Source organism: Gorilla gorilla, chromosome 2, assembly GCF_029281585.2.
Source record: "Gorilla gorilla gorilla isolate KB3781 chromosome 2, NHGRI_mGorGor1-v2.1_pri, whole genome shotgun sequence".
In the NCBI taxonomy this organism is placed as follows: Eukaryota; Metazoa; Chordata; class Mammalia; order Primates; family Hominidae; genus Gorilla; species Gorilla gorilla.
In genome coordinates, this window is record NC_086017.1 from 148164893 (window position 1) to 148187733 (window position 22841).

Genomic DNA, 22841 nt, shown 5'->3' on the forward strand with positions numbered 1-22841 from the left:
CCTGACTAATTTTTTTGTATTTTTGGTAGAGATGGGGTTTCACCATGTTGCCCAGGCTGGTCTCGGACTCCTGAGCTTAAGTGATCCTCTTGCCTCAGCCTCACGAAGTGCTGGGATTATAGGAATAAGCCATCGCACAGGGCCATCACAAAGTTAACAGCTAAAGGCTTGGAAGTAGACGAGACTGTTTAGGGACAAGACACTGAAGACAAAGAGAGGACAAGGTCCTGGAAAACCTCAGACTTTAAAATGTGGATGGAGGGAAGGGCACCAGGGTAGAGGATCATGGAAGGGAGAATAGAACAGCTCCTGAGAGGCTGGAGGAAGCCCCTGGATGGGCCCTTGAGAAAGTAACTTCATGGAGTGGAAAGGATGACCATCTGGCTGCTGGGGTGGAGGATTGCATGGAGGTAGGAAGGAGCAAGGAATGGGTGGGAATGTAACCAGATTAGAGCTGCAGGAAAGGCAAGATAAAGGTCTTCTTTGGTCTCTGTTTTCGTGATGTGGCAGAAGAGCTTCTGTTGTGAATGATGGTGGAAGAAGGTTTGGGGCAGAATTTGCAGCATTCGGATGAGTCAAAATTTACTGAGGAATGTATGACATTAGGTGGAAATTAGGAAGGTTTAGAAGAAAAGGAGCCCAAGCTGAAGAGCAGAGGAGGGAAGGGATGGGGCAGGAATAGGACCATTGGAATGGGATACCAAAAGGAATTTTGGTGCAGATTGTGGGCTCCTTTGCCCAGGCCTCCTTCCCAGGCACCAGGACTGGAATGGAATGGAATGGAGTGACTTCATGGAATGGAGAGGATGATCATCTGGCTGAATTTGGTCCAAGAGAAGTTGGTCGAAGTGGCAGGATCTGGGGGAGATTAAGGGGCCCTGTAGGGCACTGCAAAACTGCCACTACCTGCAGTGCCCAGGCAGCATTCAGCACCCCTCCCTCTGGCTCCTAAGAGCATGGGGATCCAGCCAAGACCATTGCTGGGGGCTGGCAGCTGTTGCTGGAAAGCAGGCATGGGTCACATAAAGATAAGGGAGTGCCTACAAAACTATGTGGGTGGGGATGTGCTGTAAAACATTGTACTTATGAAGGCCTGTATAAACAGGAAAAGAGCTTGCTGCAGGGGCAGCTGAGGAACAGGAGTCTGTACTTGCATCAGAAGATGGAAGATACGGTTCTATGATATCCAAGCAAATAGGCTGGGATGGCGTCATGATCTCTTAAGGGCATTAAGTTTGTCCTCTTCCATTTGAAAAAGGCCACTCAGACTTCTCCCCAGGAATGTGAAAAATCTTGATTTAAGGCTCTCCTGAAAAGGATCCCTACTGTCTCTCTCTCTCTCTTTTTTTTTTTTTGAGATGGAGTTCTGCTCTTGTTGCCCAGGCTGGAGTGTAATGGCATGATCTTAGCTCACTGCAACCTCTACCTCCTGGGTTCTAGCGTTTCTCCTGCCTCAGCCTCCTAAGTAGCTGGGATTACAGGAATGTGCCACCATGCTTGGCTAATTTTGTATTTTTATTAGAGACAGTGTTTCACTATGTTGGCCAGGCTGGTCTTGAACTCCTGACCTCAGGTGATCCTCCCACCTCAGCCTCCCAAAGTGCTGGGATTACAAGTGTGAGCCACTACGCCTGGCTGAGGGTCCCCACTCTTAAAGGGAAACTTTATTGAGAGCAGAGGTTTTTAACTTTGCACATTTGAGTCACAGGGGAGCTTTAGAATCACTTATGCCTGGGGCTCTTCCCCAGAGAGTCTGGTTTAAATGATCTGCATGCATCTTATTCACTGGGAGTTTAAAATTCTCCCCAGATTATTTTCATATACAGCCAGGGTTGAGATCCACTAGCAAAGAGGCTAAACACCCCACACAAGGGAGGTAGAAATGTAGAAAGAAATGGGCTCAAATTCTGTAGATTAACTCTGTGACTCTGGGCATGTCACTTAATCTCTCTGTAAAACAGGAACAATGTTAGGCTGGGCATGGTGGCTCACGCCTGTAATCCCAACACTTTGGGAGGCCAAAGCCGGTGGATCACGAGGTCAGGAGATCAAGACCATCCTGGCTAACACAGTGAAACCCCGTCGCCTGTAGTCCCAGCTACTCCGGAAGCTGAGGCAGGAGAATGGTGTGAACCTGGGAGGTGGAGCTTGCAGTGAGCCAAGATCGGGCCACTGCACTCCAGCCTGGGCGACAGAGCGAGACTACATCTTAAATAAATAAATAAATAAATAAATAAATAAAATAAAACAGGAACAATGTTTACCTTCTAAAGCTGGGCAGATTAAATGAGATAAGCATGCAGAAGGCATAGGACAGAGGTTCCTGCCCCAACGCTGTCAAACAACTCTTCTCTGAACTGAAACTTCAGATTATTCCCTCTAATTCTGGTCTCAATAAAGATGGAGATCAGAAGACCCAATTCTAATGACATCTGACAGAAAAGTTGAGGAGTCAAATATCTGTTTCCCTTCTGAGGGTGTTTCAGAGGTAGTGCTAGTGGTGTTATGTGGTCATAAGTTGAGGAGTCAAATATCTGTTTCCCTTCTGAGGGTGTTTCAGAGGTAGTGCTAGTGGTGTTATGTGGTCATATGAACCTCAGGACTGAGTGTGTTTTGCACAGTTGGCCCTGACTTCCCAAGTCCTCCTGACCCCTGTCTAGGTAGCTCTTCAACAAGCAGGCATAAACACTTCTCTGATGAGGGAGGCGACGGGGAAAGGCTTTGTTCTCTGAAAACTCCCTCTAGGAACTGCCTTTCTTCTGAGTGTCCACTTGTGTCCGGAATTGGTGGGTTCTTGATCTCACTGACTTCAAGAATGAAGCCGCAGACCCTCGCGGTGAGTGTTACAGCTCTTAAGGTGGCACATCTGGAGTTTGTTCCTTCTGATGTTCGGATGTGTTCGGAGTTTCTTCCTTCTGGTGGGTTCCTAGTCTCGCTGGCTCAGGAGTGAAGCTGCAGATCTTCGCGGTGAGTGTTACAGCTCTTAAGGCGGCGCGTCTGGAGTTGTTAGTTCCTCCTGGTGGGCTCGTGGTCTCGCTGGCTTCAGGAGTGAAGCTGCAGACCTTCGCGGTGAGTGTTACAGCTCATAAAAGCAGTGTGGACCCAAAGAGTGAGCAGTAGCAAGATTTATTGCAAAGAGCGAAAGAACAAAGCTTCCACAGTGTGGAAGGGGACCCGAGCGGGTTGCCACTGCTGGCTCGGGCAGCCTGCTTTTATTCTCTTATCTGGCCCCAGCCACGTCCTGCTGATTGGTACAGCCGAGTGGTCTGTTTTGACAGGGCGCTGATTCGTGCGTTTACAATCCCTGAGCTAGACACAAAGGTTCTCCACGTCCCCACCAGATTAGTTAGATACAGAGTGTAGACACAAAGGTTCTCCAAGGCCCCACCAGAGTAGCTAGATAGAGTGTCGATTGGTGCACTCACAAACCCTGAGCTAGTAGACACAGGGTGCTGATTGGTGTGTTTACAAACTTGAACTAGAGACAGAGTGCCCACTGGTGTATTTACAATCCCTGAGCTAGACATAAAGGTTCTCCAAGGCCCCACCAGACTCAGGAGGCCTGCTGGCTTCACCCAGTGGACCCCGCACCGGGGCTGCAGGTGGAGCTGCCTGCCAGTCCCGCGCCCTGCGTCCACACTCCTCAGCCCTTGGGTGGTCAATGGGACTGGGCGCCGTGGAGCAGGGGGCCGCGCTCATCGGGGAGGCTCGGGCCACGCAGGAGCCCATGGAGGGGGTGGGAGGCTCAGGCATGGCGGGCTGCAGGTCCCGAGCCCTGCCCCACGGGAAGGCAGCTAAGGCCTGGTGAGAAATCTAGCGCAGCGCCAGTGGGCTGGCACGGCTGGGGGACCCAGTATACCCTCCGCAGCCGCTGGCCCGGGTGCTAAGCCCCTCATTGCCGGGGCTTAGCCAGCCGGCTGCTCCGAGTGCGGGGCCCACCAGGCCCACGCCCACCCAGAACTCCAGCTGGCCCGCAAGCGCTGCGTGCAGCCCCGGTTCCAGCTCGCGCCTCTCCCTCCACACCTCCGTGCAAGCTGAGGGAGCCGGCTCAGGTCTTGGCCAGCCCAGAAAGGGGCTCCCGCAGTGCAGCGGTGGGCTGAAGGGCTGCTCAAGTGCCGCCAAAGTGGGAGCCCAGGCAGAGGAGGCGCCCAGAGTGAGCGAGGGCTGTGAGGACTGCCAGCATGCTGTCACCTCTCACACTGACCCCAGGGAAGGCAGATTTAGCCCAGAACATGCCCCACCCCTTTCCAATCCAAGACCAATGATCAGGGTGGCCCTTCTGGTCCTGCAGTATCTGGGTCTGAAAGGCAAGTATAACTCCATCACCAGTAACCAGGGTGTAGAGACTATCTGTGTGGGCCCTTCTGTTTTTGGTCTGCTGATGGGAAGGTATCCACAAGGGCTGTGGGCCTCTCTGCTGGGGACCTTGCAATATGGAAGATGATGTTTGTACTTATGCTGTAATTTCTAGAGTTGATTATTGGAATCTGTAAAAAGCCTGTGGGCTGGGCACATTGGCTCACTCCTGTAATCCCAGCACTTTGGGAGCTGGAGGTGTGCGAACTGCTTGAGTCTAGGAATTAGAGACCAGTCTGGGCAATGTGGTGAAGTCCCATCTCTACAAAAAATACAAAAAACATTAGCTGAGTGCGGTGATGTGTGCCTGTAGTTCCAGCTACTTGGGAGGCTAAGGTGGGAGGATTACCTGAGCCTGAGAGTTTGAGACTGCAGTGAGCCATGATAGTGCCACTACACACTCCAGCTTGGGTGACAGAGTGAGACCCTGTCTGAAAAAAAAAGAAAAAAGAAAAAAAAGGCCGGTGACTTGCCAGCTGAGAACTGGGCTGAGAATAGAATGGCCAACCCTATTCACAGGCTGCTCATCTGCTGATATGTGAAAGTTATCAGTAGCCAGTACATGCCACAGATCTGTGTGAGCTGTGGGAAGGCACATGGCCCTGCCAGGTATGCTCATTCCTAAGGGGGAAAGACTGGGCCTGGCTGTTCAGTATAGACCTGAGCTCACATAGGCATTTGGCAAGCATTAAAATATAGCATCTGCTCACTTAGATGAGCCAAAGTGAGGAGCAATTTCTGCTGAAAAAGTGGTGACAGGAGGGGCATGGATCATAAAATTTTAAAAGAGCAAGAGATAATGTTTACTGGAGTTTTTAATCACTTTTCTTGTGTATATGTGCCTCCTGGAGAAGGAACAGTGGACTTTATTAAAGGATTATAAAAGAAGAGAATTATAGAATTTGTCATTTGTTTCTTCATTCATTCATCACTCAAAAAGCATTTACTGAGCACCTGCTGCATACAGGAGAGTATTTGTGTACATGTTTCCATGAGCTTGAAGCTACAGCAGACTCCCTTCCTCTCCTACAGAGACTGACATATTTCCATACATGACCTGGTCATTGTGTTCCAGGGAAATCAGCCCTGTCTGGGGCTGGCTTTGACTCTCCTGTTGTCTTGCCAACAGCCATCCTTACCCCACCTGGGATGGAGATCACCAAAGATGGCTTCCACCTGGTTATTGAGCTGGAGGACCTGGGGCCCCAGTTTGAGTTCCTTGTGGCCTACTGGAGGAGGGAGCCTGGTGCCGAGGTGAGACTCCAGCCTTGGCCTTTGGGTCAGGCTTCGGGAAAGAAGGCACAGATTTCTGAGGGTGAGCAAGGGAAGGCTGCCCCTGCTCACTGGGTGGCCTGGGGATGAGCAGTCCTGGGTGAAGTGTGCAAAAGATGAGTATGCTGACCACCCCATCAGCCTCTTCTCCAAAGAACTTCCTTGGTCCATTCAATCATGCCTTGGCTGGGAGCATTTCCAGGCCAGATCTGCTGAAGTGTGGGGCTGCCCCCTTACCCTAAACTCTAACATAGTTGGACCACAATATCTTTTCAATGCCTTTTTTCTCCCTCATCAGCTCATCTCCTCAGCCACTTAGGGGCAGCAATCAGGATTTGTAGATCAACAGGATGATTTCAAAAGCACACAAGGCTGGTACAAACCTCCTGAGGGTGTGTGTCTTGGCAGGGTGAAGAGGTAGAGGCAGGGATCCAGGAGTTGGCTTTTGAGTAAACCCATCTAACTATGAGCAGGTGGGCCATGCAGAATGCTCAGGTGGGGTGCTGCCCTCCCCATGGGAAGGGTGCTACAGCCTGGGATGGGTGGGAGGCCAGCCCTCACAGAGGGAATAGCCAGACAAGCAGCAGCAGTATGAGGAGTGGAGCACGAGCAGGAACTAGGGGACACTCAGACCTGTGGAGCCTCTGTCCAAGCATATGATGACAAAGCTTAGAGGCTTACTCCAGGCAGCACAAGCAAAGATAGGCTTTATCACATGGACTAATATGGTGCAATAAGGAGCTCTCACAGATCTATAAACAGCTGGCACAGGGCCAGGCTACAGCCTCACTTACCCAGGGCCCTTGCTTCCCTCTGGTGGGTCCCTGCCCTTGCACACTTTCTATGGCCCTTTCCTAGCTTATTCCAGGCTGTGATCCCTCATCAGTGCTTCCTACTCATGCCTATGATGTGCCCCCAGCCTCTCGAGGCCTCTCAGGCCTGACTTCTCCTCACTGTGTCCTCTCTCCTTTGTCCCTGGTTCTAGCTCTCGGTATTCAGTTTCCCAAGACCAAATCCTCAGAAGAAGAATCCAATTGGTCTTGCTCGTCTTATCAGGCCAAGCTTCAGAGGTTGCTGGTAGCCAGCTCGCCCCTGATTGGACCCTTCTCAGGCCAAGAGTACCCTTGATCTTATAGCAGTATCTGGACTAAGAGCACATGCCTCACCACCCATTCAAAGAGGGCTGTAGGTTGGGTAGCTTCCCATGAAAGGTGGTGTGGGCAGGTACAACACTGGGTTTCAGTATTTACCCCTGCTAGGCAAGAGCCCACGGTAGGATATGGCATTGCCAGCCAGGCAGACGGAGTAGTGTTGGGGACAGGGCAGAGCCTGTGCAGGAGGAAGCATGCAGCTCCCTCAGATTCGTTGGGATGGAGCCCACTACCCACCCTTGGTAACTGGCAGGGTCAGGGCTAAGAGGGGAGCATGTACCCTGAGTCATCTAGGCTTGGTCCAGGCAAGCCTCCACAGGATCAGATGCAGAGCACAGCCTCAGGGAGGGGCATGGAGGTGGAAGGGTGAACAGACGGATGGACAGATGGGTGGATGAGTGAGGAGGTGCTGCCCGTGGCTCCACTGCACTGATTCCTTGGCAGCAGTGGCCATGCCAAGCCCCTGCTCAAGTCAGGGTCTCTGCACAAATGTTACCCTATCAGAGAAGCCTTCTCTAACCACTCTGTTTAAGATGGTGCCTCCTCGTTACCATCTCTTTGCTCTGCTTTTTCCTTCACAGTCCTTGTCACCACCTGATGTGTATTTTTTTATAGTCTGTTTCACCCCATGTAAGCTCCATGAGAGCAAGGACTTTGTCCATTTTGTTCAATGATAGGTCCCTGTGCTTAGAGCAGTGCCTAGCACATAGTAGGTACTTAATAAATATGATTGAATGAATGAGTGCCTGAATGAATGTATGCGTGAGAGGGAACATTCTGTGTGCATCCGGAAAGGAAGTATCTGCAACTTTCCTTCCCTGGCACTTTTTGCCCTTTCCAGTCCTGCTGCCTTCTGGGAATAACTGCTTTCTTTTTATTTTTTATTTTTTGAGACAGAGTCTCGCTCTGTCACCCAAGCTGGAGTGCAGTGGCACGATCTCGGATCACTGCAACTTCTGCCTCCTGGGTTCAAGTGATTCTCCTGCCTCAGCCTCCTGAGTAGCTGGGATTACAGGCACCCGCCACCATGCCTGGCTAATTTTTTATTTGTAGTAGAGATGGGGTGTTTGACCATGTTGGTCAGGCTGGTCTTGAACTCCTGACCTCAGGTGATCCGCCCGCCTCAACCTCCCAAAGTGCTGGGATTATAGGCGTGAGCCACTGCACTTGGCCAATAACTGTGTTTTCTGGTCTGTCAAAGGAACATGTCAAAATGGTGAGGAGTGGGGGTATTCCAGTGCACCTAGAAACCATGGAGCCAGGGGCTGCATACTGTGTGAAGGCCCAGACATTCGTGAAGGCCATTGGGAGGTACAGCGCCTTCAGCCAGACAGAATGTGTGGAGGTGCAAGGTAAGGATGGCTTCTCTGTCCCTGGAGCCCTGCACAGGTGATAGCCCCTCCTGGCATATCTCAGAGGCCTGCTGGGTTCCTTTGGTTCTGAGTTTTTCCTTGATTTCACTGACCTCCCTCATGGACTGGGTGGGTTCCCATGGTGAAATTATGTTTGTGAATCTGATTCCCCTAGAGGCGGGAGTCCACCCTGGGGCTGGGTGGGGTTACGAGCAGCTGTCTGAAACACTTTCCGCCTTAAAGCTTCCTAGGCCTGGGGGCCAGGCGTTGCAAGACTGGTTTACCAGATGGTTACTGCCTGTGAATCAGAGTGGGCTGCAGGAGAGGAAGCCACAGGCTTCAGAGGGTCAGACCTTGGAAGGAGGTACTACGTTGTATAACACCACAGCCTTCTTCATCTGGAAGGGACCTTATGGAAAGCCTAGAGAATCCTCTTGTTTGAATTACTCTTTTCCCTTGAATATTTTAAGGTCAGAAAACCTACTATGTTTAAAAACCCTTTGAAAAGAAGCAAAACCAAACAAGAGCCTACATCCCATGATCTGTCACTCAAACATCACTAGTTACATTTTTGTGTATGGCCTTTTAGTCTTTAAAAAAAGAACTATTATTTTTTTAAAAGACGAATTATTATCTTAATTATGTAGTATATTTATTTATTTATTTTTCTTTCTAAAAAAATTTATTTTGTTTCATATGTAGAGACAAGGTCTTGCTCTGTTGCCTGGGCCTTGGCCTCCAAAGAGCTGAGATTACAGGTGTGAGCCACCATGCTCAGCTCATTTAGGGCATCATCCTTCAGTCATTGCCACGTGTAGGCACATGCTGTAGTCCTATAACATATACATTTTGTGCCGGCTTTTTCACAAATATCATATCCATAACATTTTTCATGCAGATTTCCTGATTACTGTTTTATGCTACTTTATAAAATCATACAAGTCAAGCTTGCTTAACAATCCAAACAACACCAAAGCATATAAAGTAAGAGGAGGGCCAGGCATGGTGGCTCACACCTGTAATCCCAGCACTTTGGGAGGCTGAGGCAGAAGGATTGCTTGAGCCCAGGAGTTCAACACCAGCCTGGGCAACATAGCGAGACCTCGTCTCATTTTAATAAATAAATAAAGAGGTGAGTGTGCCCCATTCTCCTGCGCATCACTCAGGAGGTTTCCGTTGGTGAGTCTGGCGTTTAATCTTCCAGGCGTTGTCTGTGTGGTACCAATGCTCACACACATAGATGGGATGATATTGTACCTACTACTCTGTACTTGGCTTGTCTTCACTCAGTAGTATATTGTGAACATCTTTTCATGTCAATACATATGGATCTACCTCATTCTTTTTTATTATACTTTAAGTTCTAGGGTACATGTGCACAACGTGCAGGTTTGTTACATATGTATACATGTACCATGTTGGTTTCCTGCACCCATTAACTCGTCATTTACATTAGGTATATCTCCTAATGCTATCCCTCCCCCAACCCCCACCGTTATGTTCCCCACCGTTTGTCCAAGTGTTCTCATTGTTCAATTCCCACCTATGAGTGAGAACATGCAGTGTATGGTTTTCTGTCCTCGCGATAGTTTGCTCAGAATGATGGTTCTCCCTCATTTTTAAAGAGCCAGGTGTGGTGGCTCATGCCTGTAATCCTGGCACTTTGGGAGGCCGAGACAGGTGGATCACCTGAGGTCAGAAATTTGAGACCAGCCTGACCATTGTGATGAAACCCTGTCTCTACTAAAAATACAAAAATTAGCCAGGCATGGTGGTGCACGTCTGTAATCCCAGCTACTGGAAAGGCTGAGGCATGAAAATCGCTTGAACCCAGGAGGCAGAGGTTGCAGTGAGCCGAGATTGCGCCACTGCGCTCCAGCCTGGGTGACAGAGCAAGACTGTCTCAAAAAAAAAAAAAAAAATGTATATGTCAATATATGTAAATGAAAGGCTGTTGCTCTAGTTCAGATGTTGCTAAGAACTGACTTATGTATATAGTTGTTTCCTTCCTTGGAATTAGTTTTTGGAATTAAAATTTCAGGAGTTGGGGAGAAGTGAGGATATGGGCACGAAAAAAACAGAAAGAATGAATAAGACCTACTATTTGATAGCACAATAGGATGACTATAGTCAACAATAACCTAATTGTATATTTTAACATAACCTAAAGAGTGTAATTGGATTGTTTGTAACTCAAATGATAAATGTTTGAGGGGAATGGCTACCTATTCTCCTTGATGTGCTTATTTCATATTGCATGCCTGTATCAAAACATCTCATGTACCCCATAAATATATACACCTACTATATACCTACAAAAATTAAAAATAAAAAATTGCAGGAGTGGATGAAAGGGTATGAACACTGGTGTATCTCTTGATGCATACCACCAAAATATTTTCCAAAATCATTGAAACAATGTACAGTGTCCCCAGCCACAAGTCCACCAGCTTCTCCAGTCTCATTGACTGGGCTACCCTTCACATTGCAGGTGAGTAGCCTGGCCCAGAGAGGCTAACTGAGTTGCTCAAGGTTACATAGAACTGAGAGACGGGAAAATAACCTGTCCCCTCTTCTGCATCTCCAGATGCTCTGATCTGGCCTTTTCTGCTACAATTATTTGGTAGAATGACTGTGAGCTTTGGAGCCAGTCCTACCTGGGTAACCTGGGGTAGCTCACTTAACCATTCTGAGCATAGATTCCTCTTCTATAAAAGCAGGGATACTCACACTCATTGTGAAGAACAAGCAACTACACGTCCAGCCCCCAGCATAGTTCTGGAAGGCAGTAGTAGCCCTAGCATACAAAATAGGGGCTTGATATGTTGTAGTTATTTTCTGACTGTTTTCTGAACAATTTCCTCCATAGCATGAATCAATGCCAAGAGTGAATTGTGAAACACACTTTGTTTTCAGTTACCGCCCAGCCCCATTCTGTGCTGTTCTCTTTCAATACCTCCCACTCATCCTTCCCAGGGCTTGGCACTCTGCCTTCCTCCTGGCAGTGGTGCCAAGGTACGTGCTAACACAGCAATTGGCTTAATACATGATACTCCTCCCTTTTGTGTCACAAGGAAAAGATTTTAATCTTCCCTGGGGCTTTCTGGAAACCATGCCTTAATCTGGATTCTAGAAAAATGCTTTTAATGGTGGTAATTTTGGTCACTAGGGCACACATCAAATCTCAGGATTCTGTTATCTGCCATCTTAGCCAATGTGCAGAGTCAACTCCAGGAAACTGGGGGAGGCTCAGGATTGAAGTTTTAATCTTTGCTGCTGTTTTCTAAGCCTGTTTTTATCTTTTGTTTCCAGGAGAGGCCATTCCCCTGGTACTGGCCCTGTTTGCCTTTGTTGGCTTCATGCTGATCCTTGTGGTCGTGCCACTGTTCGTCTGGAAAATGGGCCGGCTGCTCCAGTACTCCTGTTGCCCCATGGTGGTCCTCCCAGACACCTTGGTAATAGAGTACTTCTTTATTCCTATCAGTATAACACTGACCAGATGTAGTTTGGGCCTTAGCTGGGCATGGGCACATGTTTCCATGTTTCTATCATGAGATTATAGGCATCTGCACAGAGAGGGGAGAGGAATACTTATAAAATACTTCATTTCTAACTAGAGGTACTGGAAGAAATCTCCCTTCTCCAGGGCGTGGTGACCTTCCTGAGGCAAGCCACTTCTGCTTTCTCCCAGGACCTGGGATGGCAAAGAGAGAAGATGTGTTGCCCAGCCCAGGATGCTCAGCATTGCAGGAGTCACTCATTGTCTTACCCTCCCAGACTGGCCTGCTGAGCATTCTTGGCCTCTTCCCACAATTGTAACAGCAACTACACCCAATAACATGTTCCAACCCAACTTATTCAGTTCACATGCCAAAAGCCTCATTGTTCTCAGAGTGAAGAAGATGTACATGGGAGGCATGGACTGTGCTTTGATTTTGGTGGGGTAGGGTGGGGTGAAGGGACAGCAACCTGGACCTTCATAGTGACTGCCTGAGTTAGGGGACCCTTCCTGTATTCTCAGATCCTCATGAGGTCAGAATTCTTATCTTACTCCTGAGGGCCCTGGACCACAGGTCTGGGTCTCTCCAGTGGGTATAGGACCCATGCACCCATGCAATGGTAGGGGAAACACAAAAGCAGGCCTCCAACAACTCCCCCATGTTCTCTGGCTGCCTCTCCAGATGTTTCCCGCCAACCCCCAGACCTCAACCACACAAAGCAGTGCAATAAAACAAAACAAAACAAAAACAACAAAAACAAAATCAAAAAGCCCCATCCCTGTCACCCTAGGGAATTCTCACAGTTCTCTCCTGGGAAGAGGGAGCCAGTGTCAACTTCTGAAAAGCAACTAAAGCCAGAACTACCTGCAACTTATACATGCCCATAGCTCCTTATCAGCCTGGAGTCACTCTTTCTGAAAGGAGTCATCCTTGTGACATCTCTGTGGCCCTGCTTTCTCTCCCTAAACAGGAGGAATAATTCTCACTATAATTCAGTCTTCAGGACACCCCTCCACTCTGTTATCCTAATGCCAGATCTCCCTTCTTTCCCATACTTCCAGGTAGTCGTAACGACGTTAGCTGATACTAGTACAGAGCTAAGTGCTAGATACTGTTCTAAGGCTTTATATTTATTGACTCGTTTCTTTTCATAAAGCTTGGCAGTGTCGTTTTTATCAGTTCCCTCTCCATCCTTCTCTGAATCACGAATGGCTTACTGCTATGCATAAAGGCAATGGGATATATCAAACCCTAGGAAACAGGGTGGGCCTTTATTACCCTTTAGCAAGAACGTGAGGGTCTCAAAGTACCTTGAAGCATAAAAGGATATGTATTCTGCAGTTATTGGGGAAGTGTTTTATATATATCAATTAGGTCGAAATGTTTTGTGGTATTGTTCAGATCATCTTTGTCATTTTTTTGTATAGTTGTTTTAATATTGAGAGTAGGATATCAAAATGCCACTGAGTGTGGGCATGTCTGTTTCTCTCTCTCTCTCTCTTTTTTTTTCGAGACAGAGTTTCGCTGTTGTCGCCCAGGCTGGAGTGCAGTGGCACAATCTTGGCTCACTGCAACCTCCGCCTTCTGAGTTCAAGCAATTCTCCTGCCTCCTGAGTAACTGGGATTACAGACGCCTGCCACCACACCCATCTAATTTTTGTATTTTTAATAGAGACAGGAGTTTCACCATGTTGGCCAGGCTTGTCTCAAACTCCTGACCTCATGATCCACCCACCTTGGCTTCTCAAAGTGTTGGGATTATAGGTGTGAGCCACTGCACCTGGCCTGTTTCTCTCTTTATGTCAGATTTTCCTTAATGTATTTCAAGGCTCTGTTTTAAGTGTATTCACATTTTGACATTTAAGTGTATTCAGATTTTGTTATGATTTCCCAAGTAATGGAGTCTTTTATCATTATGATATGTTCTTCTTTACCTCTGGTAATATTCCTTAGTGTGATATCAGTATATCTTTTTTTTTTTTTTGCTTACTGTTTGTATGGTATATCTTTTTTTTTTTTTACATACTTTAAATCTATCTGTATATTTATATTTAAGGTGTGTCTCTTATAGACAGCATATAGTCAGTCTTTTCTGTTATAATTATTTTTTGGTATAAATCCATTCTGACAACCTCTGCCTTTAAATTGGTATTTTTAGTCCACTGACTTTTTTTTTTTTGAGATGGAGTCCCGCCCTGTCACCCAGGCTGGAGTACAGTGGCATGATCTCGGCTCACTGCAACCTCTGCCTCCCGGGTTTAAGGAATCCTGTCTCAGCCTCCCGAGTAGCTGGGACTACAGGTGCATGCCACCACACCTGGCTAATTTTTATATTTTAGTAGAGACGGGGTTTCACCATATTGATCAGGCTGGTCTTGAATTCCTGACCTCAGGTGATCCACCTGCCTTGGCCTCCCAAAGTGTTGGGATAACAGGTGTGAGCCACTGTGCCTGGCCTCCATTAACATTTAATATAATGATTGATATGGTTGAATTTAGGTCCATGATTTTATTTTCTGTTTTTTTTTTTCCCCCTCTGTTCTTTTTCTGCCTCTTTTTGGGTTAATTAAAATTTTTTTTTGAATTTCACTTTAGTGACATTTTAGTTATTCTTCTTCACATTACTTTTTCATGGTTGTCCTAGGAGTTACAATATACATATTCTTAACTTTTCACAGTCTACTTAGAGTTAATATTATATCATTTCACATGAAATGTAAGAATTTTGGAATAATTTTTGCTTTATATAGTCATATATATTTTTAAGGTATTTAAAATAATCTTTTATATTTACCCACGTATTTACCATTTCTGGAACTCTTTCTTCTTTTCTGAGATCTTTATTTCCATCTGGTGTGGGCTTCCTGTCATTTTATAAAACTTCTTGACTTTTTTTTATTATAGGTTTAGTAATGTAGATCTGCTAGTGACAAATTCTCTTTGATTTTTTTTATCTGAAAATGTCTTTATTTGCTTTCATTCTTGAAGGATATTTTTGCTGGATTCTTGGTTGACAATTTTTTCTTACTGTATTTTCATTTTAAATATTAATTATAATATTTCAAAAATAATAACATTTTATTTTAATAGAGATGGCATCTTGCTATGTTGCCCAGGCTAGTCTGGAACTCCTGGGCTTAAACAATCCTCTTTCTTGGCCTCCCAAAGTTCTGGGATGACATGTGCGAGAGCCACTGCACCCAGCTCTTACTACTTTAAAAGTGTTGTTTAATTGTCTTCTAGCTTACATTGTTTTTGATAAGAAAACAGCCATGATTTTTTTAACATCATTCCCCTATGTGAAATGTGTTCTCTTTCTCTTGCTGGTTTTAAATTACCATTGGCTTTCACCAGTTAAATTATAACATGCCTAGATGGGGTTTGCATTATATTTATCTTGCTTATAGTATATTGAGCTTCTTGAATCTGTACATGTATATATTTTTAAGCTACAATTTGGAAAATTTTCAGCCTTTTTTTTCTTTTTATTTTTTTAGAGACAGGGTCTCACTCTGCCACTCAGGCTGGAGTGCAGTGGCATGATCATGGCTCACTGCAGCCTCGACCTTCTGGGTCCAAGTGATCCTCCCACTTCAGCCTCTTGAGTAGTTGGGACTACATGTGACAGAGCAACCAGCTAATTTTTAAATTTTATGTAGAGACAGGGTCTTGCTATGTTGTCCAGGTTGGTCTTGAACTCCTGGCTCAAGCAATCCTCCTGCTTTGGACTCCCAAAGTGCTGGGATTATAGGCATGAGCCACTGCACCTGGCCACAGCTAATTATTTTATTTTTTGTAGCGATGGGGTTCTCCCTATGTTGCCCAGGCTGGTCTGGAACTCCTGGGCTCAAGTGGTATCCTTCCGCCTTGGCCTTCCAAAGTGTTGGGCTTAACAGACATGAGCCACTGCTCCCAGCCCGTATTTCTTCAGGTATTTTTTTTTTTTTTGTCTCATTCTCTTCTCTCCTTCTGTGAGTCCAATCTTATTTATATTAGACCTTCAGATATTGTCTCCATAGATCCCTGAGGCTCCATTCATTTTTATAAAAAACTTCTTTTCCTCTTCTTTATTCTTCAGATTGAATAATTTTATTAACCTATCTTCTTGTTCACTGACTCTTCTGTTAGCACCAGTCTGATTTTAGGCACGTCTAGTGAATTTTGTATTTAAATTTCAGATATTGTGTTTTTAAATTCTAGAATTTCCATTTGTTTCTTTTTTATAGTAAATATTCTCTGCTGAGATTTTCTATTTGGTCATTTATTATGAGAATATTTTCTTCTTTCTTTGAGCATCATTATAAATACCTTTGTCTGCTTTACTTTAAAATCTTTGCTAATTTCACCAGGTGGGTCATGTCAAGGTTGGCCTCTATTGATTGTTTTTTATTTGGTGTAGGTCACATTTTCCTATATTTTGTATGTCTAGTGATTTTGGATTATAGTCTGGATATTGCCAACAATAGGTTATAGAGATTTTGGATTCTGTTATGTTCCTCTGAAAACTATTGATTTTTTTTGTTTGTTTATTTGCTTTAGTAAGCAGTTAGTTTAGAAGAAAGACTCAACTTTGGTCTCCTATGCAGTAGGCAGTAGATATCTATTAGACTGTTTAGCCTTAGACAGACTGGTAGGAGCTTTCCCCACACCTGTACCTCACACAGTTCAAAGGTCAATCAGATATTTGGGCAGAATTTATGTACAGAATTGCAGCTCCCCTTTTCTGGCTCTCTCCTTTTTGGGATTTTTCCTCTTACTTTCTAACTTCTGTGTTTGCACCAGTCTCTGTTTTTTGGCTTTTCAAAAACAGTAAGACTATGGCACCAAGTGGGACCTGCCTTTAGGCAAGGAGCTGTGAAAAATGGGAAACTCACCCAGTGACATTCCCTTCTTCCAAGCATGAACTTTTAGTTGCTCTACCATGATTTAAGGAATCTGTTTTTAATATTTGGGTCAGTTTTAAAAGTTGTAATCTGAGGAGTGTTGGTCTGATTGGTGCTCTCCTGACATAAGTGGAAGTAGAAACCTGCAATAAAAGAGGAATCCCTTGACCTAATCCAAAGCGATGGTAATGGTAGGGAGCATTTCTGGCTGAGGCATATCAATAGCTCTTCTTTCTCATAGGTAGTGAAAAGCTCAGCCTTCATCAGCTGGGCTCCATCAGGTGGTCTTCTGTTGTGATTTCTCTCTGAACTCTGCTGCCCATGCTTACTCTTACAGGCAACTACACTCTTAACACTCTCTCTTATGTTTTCTTTACTAGTTCTATCAGGGGGCCAGAAGAGTTTTTCTCTCTACCTCAAGATCAGGGGAATGAAGATCTTCCCAAGACCCAGTGCCTTGTTAGTGAGGAACAGGGTAAAGAGACAGGGAAAGAACCATGTAAAGGGTTAATAACTTACAGGATTTCAGGTACACAAGAAGAGTCCTCAACTGCTAAGATCTCCTAGGAATCCTGATGTATCATGAGCCACACCCTAAAATCAGCTTTTGGAGAAAATGAAATAGCTTAGATGAGACCAGAGACTGGAAGACTCTGTGACAGTATGACCAATTTCATCCATGGCAGATAGACGTCACTACCCTTGACTACCTTTTGCTTCCCTGTTCTCTGTTACCATTCTTCCTACATCATTCTGATGTCTGTTCCTACGTGCATTCCCTTCCGTAAGGCTTTTAACTTTTATTCTTACTTCACGCTAAGATTTTTAAAGTGGACAAATTCTGTGAGTCTATGCATTTCCCCACAGTGCTGTGTGAGAAGCAGATCACTAGTGTCCATTGAATCCCGCACACATTCTTGAGCTGTGAATCAATACTGCCACCTCCCCTCTCTCCGCTATGACTTTAGCATAGCCTAGCTGCATTTCTACATGTGTGTTACTTACAGATACTACCCCAAACTATTAAAAAGTGATTTCTAGCCATCCTTGCAAAGTCAACTCATCTTTCCAACTAAACCATGGAAAATTACCAATCAGAAATCCTTGACAATTTTTCAAAAGGGTCTACTGAATTTCTGTTTAATTTATTTGTATGGACGAAACATTTCATGTCTACGTCTAAAATTTTATAGTAGGTGATGGTTGCACTCTGAAATATGACATTAAGAATTTTTTCCATTAAAGTTTATATCACCAAGTAATAATCTTTTATTATTATTATTATTATACTTTAAGTTCTAGCATTAGGTATTTCTCCTAATGCTATCCTTCCCCCAAGTCCACCTCCTGGCAGGCCCTGGTGTGTGATGTTCCCCTCACTGTGTCCAAGTGATCTCATTGTTCAATTCCCACCTATGAGTGAGAACATGCGGCGTTTGGTTTTCCGTCCTTGTGATAGTTTGCTGAGAATGATGGTTTCCAGCTTCATCCATGTCCCTGCAAAGGACATGAACTTGTCCTTTTTTATGGCTGCATAGTATTCCATGGTGTATATGTGCCACATTTTCTTAATCCAGTCTATCATTGATGGACATTTGGGTCAGTTCCAAGTCTTTGCTATTGTGAATAGTGCCAGAATAAACATATGTGTGCATGTGTCTTTATAGTAGCATGATTTATAATCCTTTGGGTATCTACCAGGTAATGGGATTGCTGGGTCAAATGGTAATTCTATTTCTAGATCCTTGAGGAATCGCCACACTGTCTTCCACAATGGTTGAACTAATTTACACTCCCACCAACAGTGTAAAAGTGTTCCTATTTCTCCATATCCTCTCTAGCATCTGTTGTATCCTGACTTTTTAATGATTGCCATTCTAACTGGTATGAGATGGTATCTCATTGTGGTTTTGATTTGCATTTCTCTGATGACCAGTGATGATGAGCATTTTTTCATGTGTCTGTTGGCTGCATAAATGTCTCCTTTTGAGAAGTGTCTGTTCATATCCTTTGCCCACTTTTTGATGGGGTTTTTTTTTCTTGTAAATTTGTTTGAGTTATTTGTAGATTCTGGATATTAGTCCTTTGTCAGATGGGTAGATTGCAAAATTTTTCTCCCATTCTGTAGGTTGCCTGTTCACTCTGATGGTAGTTTCTTCTGCTGTGCAGAAGCTCTTTAGGTTAATTAGATCCCATTTGTCTATTTTGGCTTTTGTTGCCATTGCTTTTGGTGTTTTAGTCATGAAGTCCTTGCCCATGCCTATGTCCTGAATGGTATTGCGTAGGTTTTCTTCTAGGACTTTTATGGCTTTAGGTCTAACATTTAAGTCTTTAATCCATCTTGAATTAATTTTTGTATAAGGTGTAAGGAAGGGATCTAGTTTCAGCTTTCTACATATGGCTAGCCAATTTTCCCAGCACCATTTATTAAATAGGGAATCCTTTCCCCATTGCTTGTTTTTGTCAGGTTCGTCAAAGATCAGATGGTTATAGATGTGTGGTGTTATTTCTGAGGTCTCTGTTCTGTTCCATTTGTCTATATCTCTGTTTTGGTACCAGTACCATGCTGTTTTGGTTATTGTAGCCTTGTAGTACAGTTTGAAGTCAGATAGTGTGATGCCTCCAGCTTTGTCCTTTTGGCTTAGGATTCTCTTGGCAATGCGGGCTCTTTTTTGGTTCCATATGAATTTTAAAGTAATTTCTTCCAATTCTGTGAAGAAAGTTATTGGTAGCTTGATGGGGATGGCATTGAATCTATAAATTACCTTGGGCAGTATGGCCATTTTCACCATATTGATTCTTCCTATCCATGAGTATGGAATGTTCTTCCATTTGTTTGTGTCCTCTTTTATTTCATTGAGCAGTGATTTGTAGTGCTCCTTGAAGAGGTCCTTCACATCCCTTGTAAGTTGGATTCCTAGGTATTTTATTCTCTTTGTAGCAATGGTGAATGGGAGTTCACTCATTATTTGGCTCTCTGTCTGTTAATGGTGTATAGGAATGCTTGTGAGTTTTGCACATTGATTTTGTATCCTGAGGCTTTGCTGAAGTTGCTTATCAGCTTAAGGAGATTTTGGGCTGAGACGATGGGGTTTTCTAAATATACAATCATGTCATCTGCAAACAGGAACAATTTGACTTCCTCATTTCCTAATTGAGTACCCTTTATTTCCTTCTCTTGCCTGATTGGCCTGGCCAGAACTTCCAACACTATGTTGAATAGGAGTGGTGAGAGAGGGCATCCTTGTCTTGTGCCGGTTTTTAAAGGGAATGCTTCCGGTTTTTGCCCATTCAGTATGATATTGGGTGTGGGTTTGTCATAAATAGCTCTTATTATTTTGAGATACGTTCCATCAGTACCTAGTTTATTGAGAGTTTTTAGCAGGAAGGGCTGTTGAATTTTGTCAAGGGCCTTTTCTGCATCTATTGGGATAATCGTGTGGTTTTTGTCTTTGGTTCTGTTTATGTGATGGATTACGTTTATTGATTTGTGTATGTTGAATCAGCCTTGCATCCCAGGGATGAAGCTGAGTTGATTGTGGTGGATAAGCTTTTTGATGTGCTGCTGGATTTGGTTTGCCAGTATTTTATTGAGAATTTTTGCATTGATGTTCCTCAGGGATATTGGTCTAAAATTCTCTTTTTTGTGTGTGTGTCTCTGCCAGGCTTTGATATCAGGATGATGCTGGCCTCATAAAATGAGTTAGGGAGGAATTCCCTCCTTTTCTATTGATTGGAATAGTTTCAGAAGGAATGGTACCAGCTCCTCTTTGTACCTCTGGTAGAATTCGGCTGTGAATCCGTCTGGTCCTGGACTTTTTTTGGTTGTTAGGCTATTAATTATTGCCTCAATTTCAGAGCCTGTTATTGATCTATTCAGAGATTCAACTTCTTCCTGGTTTAGTCTTCGGAGGGTGTATGTGTCCAGGAATTTATCCATTTCTTCTAGATTTTCTAGTTTATTTGCGTAGAGGTGTTTATAGTATTCTCTGATGGTAATTTGTATTTCTGTGGGATCGGTGGTGATATCCCCTTTATCATTTTTTGTTGCGTCTATTTGATTCTTCTCTCTTTTCTTCTTTATTAATCTTGCTAGCAGTCTATCAGTTTTGTTGATCTTTTCAAAAAACCAGCTTCTGGATTCATTTATTTTTTGACGGTTTTTTTGTGTGTCTCTCTCTTTCAGTTCTGCTCTCAACTTAGTTATTTCTTGCCTTCTTCTAGCTTTTGAATGTGTTTGCTCTTGCTTTTAATTGTGATGTTAGGGTGTCAATTTTAGATCTTTCCTGCTTTCTCTTGTGAGCATTTAGTGCTATAAATTTCCCTCTGCACCCTGCTTTAAATGTGTCCCGGAGATTCTGCTACGTTGTGTCTTTGTTCTCATTGGTTGCAAAGAACATTTTTATTTCTGCCTTCATTTCGTTATTTACCCAGTAGTCATTCAGAAGCAGGTTGTTCAGTTTCCATGTAGTTGTGTGGTTTTGAGTGAGTTTCTTAATCTTGAGTTCTAATTTGATTGCATTGTGGTCTGACAGACAGTTTGTTGTGATTTCTTTTCTTTTACTTGCTGAGGAGTGCTTTACTTCCATTTATGTGGTCAATTTTAGAATAAGTGCGATATGGTGCTGAGAAGAATGTGTATTCTATTGATTTGGGGTGGAGAGTTCTGTAGATGTCTATTAGGTCTGCTTGGTGCAGAGCTGAGTTCAGGTCCTGGATATCCTTGTTAACCTTCTGTCTCGTTGATCTGTCTCATATTGACAGTGGGCTGTTAAAGTCTCCCATTATTATTGTGTGGGAGTCTAAGTCTCTTTGTAGGTCTCTAAGGACTTGCTTTATGAATCTGGGTGCTCCTGTATTGGGTGCATACATATTTAGGATAGCTAACTCTTCTTGTTGGATTGATCCTTTTACTATTATGTAATGGCCTTCTTTGTCTCTTTTGATCTTTGTTGGTTTAACGTCTGTTTTATCAGAGACTACGATTGCAACCCCTGCTTTTTTTCCGCTTTCCATTTGCTTGGTAGATCTTCCTCCATCCCTTTATTTTGAGCCTATGTGCATCTTTGCATGTCAGATGGGTCTCCTGAATACAGCACACTGATGGGTCTTGACTCTATCCAATTTGCCAGTCTGTGTCTTTTAATTGGGGCATTTAGCCCATTTACATTTAAGGTTAATATTGTTATGTGTGAATTTGATCCTGTCATTATGATGTTAGCTAGTTATTTTGCCCATTAGTTGATGCAGTTTCTTCCTAACGTCGATGGTCTTTGCTATTTGGCATGTTTTTGCAGTGGCTGGTACTGGTTGTTCCTCTCCATGTTTAGTGCTTCCTTCAGGAGCTGTTGTGAGGCAGGCCTGGTGGTAACAAAATCTCTCAGCATTTGCTTGGCCGTAAAGAATTTTATTTCTCTTTCACTTATGAAGCTTAGTTTGGCTGGATATGAAATTCTGGGTTGAAAATTCTTTTCTTTAAGAATGTTGAATATTGGCCACCACTTTCTTCCGGCTTATAGAGTTTCTGCCAAGAGATCTGCTGTTAGTCTGATGGGCTTCCCTTTGTGGATAACTTGACCTTTCTTTCTGGCTGCCCTTAACACTTTTTGCTTCATTTCAACCTTGGTGAATCTGACAATTATGTGTCTTGGGGTTGCTCTTCTTGAGGAGTATCTTTGTGGTGTTCTCTGTATTTCCTGAATTTGAATGTTGGCCTGCCTTGCTAGGTTGGGGAAGTTCTCCTGGATAATATCCTGCAGAGTGTTTTCCAACTTGGTTCCATTCTCCCCAACACTTTCAGACACACCAATCAGACATAGATTTGGTCTTTTCACATAGTTCCATATTTCTTGGAGGCTTTGTTCACTTTTTTTTTAAACTCTTTTTTCTCTAACCTTGTTTTCTCACTTTATTTCATTAATTTGATCTTCAATGACTGATACCCTTTCTTCCACTTGATCAAATCATCTACTGAAGCTTGTGCATGTGTCACATAGTTCTCGTGCCATGGTTTTCAGCTCCATCAGGTCATTTAAGGTCTTCTCTGTACACTGTTTATTCTAGTTAGCCATTCGTCTAATCTTTTTTCAAGGTTTTTAGCTTCCTTGTGATGGGTTCCAACATCCTCCTTTAGCTTGGAGAATTTTGTTATTACCGACCTTCTGAAGCCTACTTCTGTCAACTTGTCAAAGTCATTCTCCATCCAGCTTTATTCCATTGCTGGCGAGGAGCTGTGATCCTTTGGAGGAGAAGAGGTGTTCTGATTTTTAGAATTTTCAGCTTTTCTGCTCTGGTTTCTCTTTATCTTTGTGGTTATATGTACCTTTC

The 22841-nt window shown here is 44.1% G+C and overlaps 1 protein-coding gene across 2 annotated transcripts in view; it reads left to right on the top strand.

Annotated features, from left to right (window-relative positions):
* Window positions 1-22841, top strand: part of IL20RB (interleukin 20 receptor subunit beta) — a 47179-nt gene that overhangs the window by 20176 nt on the left and 4162 nt on the right. For both annotated transcript variants that reach the window (XM_055383678.2, XM_063704238.1), the window contains exons 4-6: window positions 5486-5610; window positions 7981-8131; window positions 11444-11586. In XM_055383678.2, coding sequence (XP_055239653.1) covers window positions 5486-5610; window positions 7981-8131; window positions 11444-11586 — 419 coding nt within the window. The remainder of the gene's footprint in view (window positions 1-5485; window positions 5611-7980; window positions 8132-11443; window positions 11587-22841) is intronic.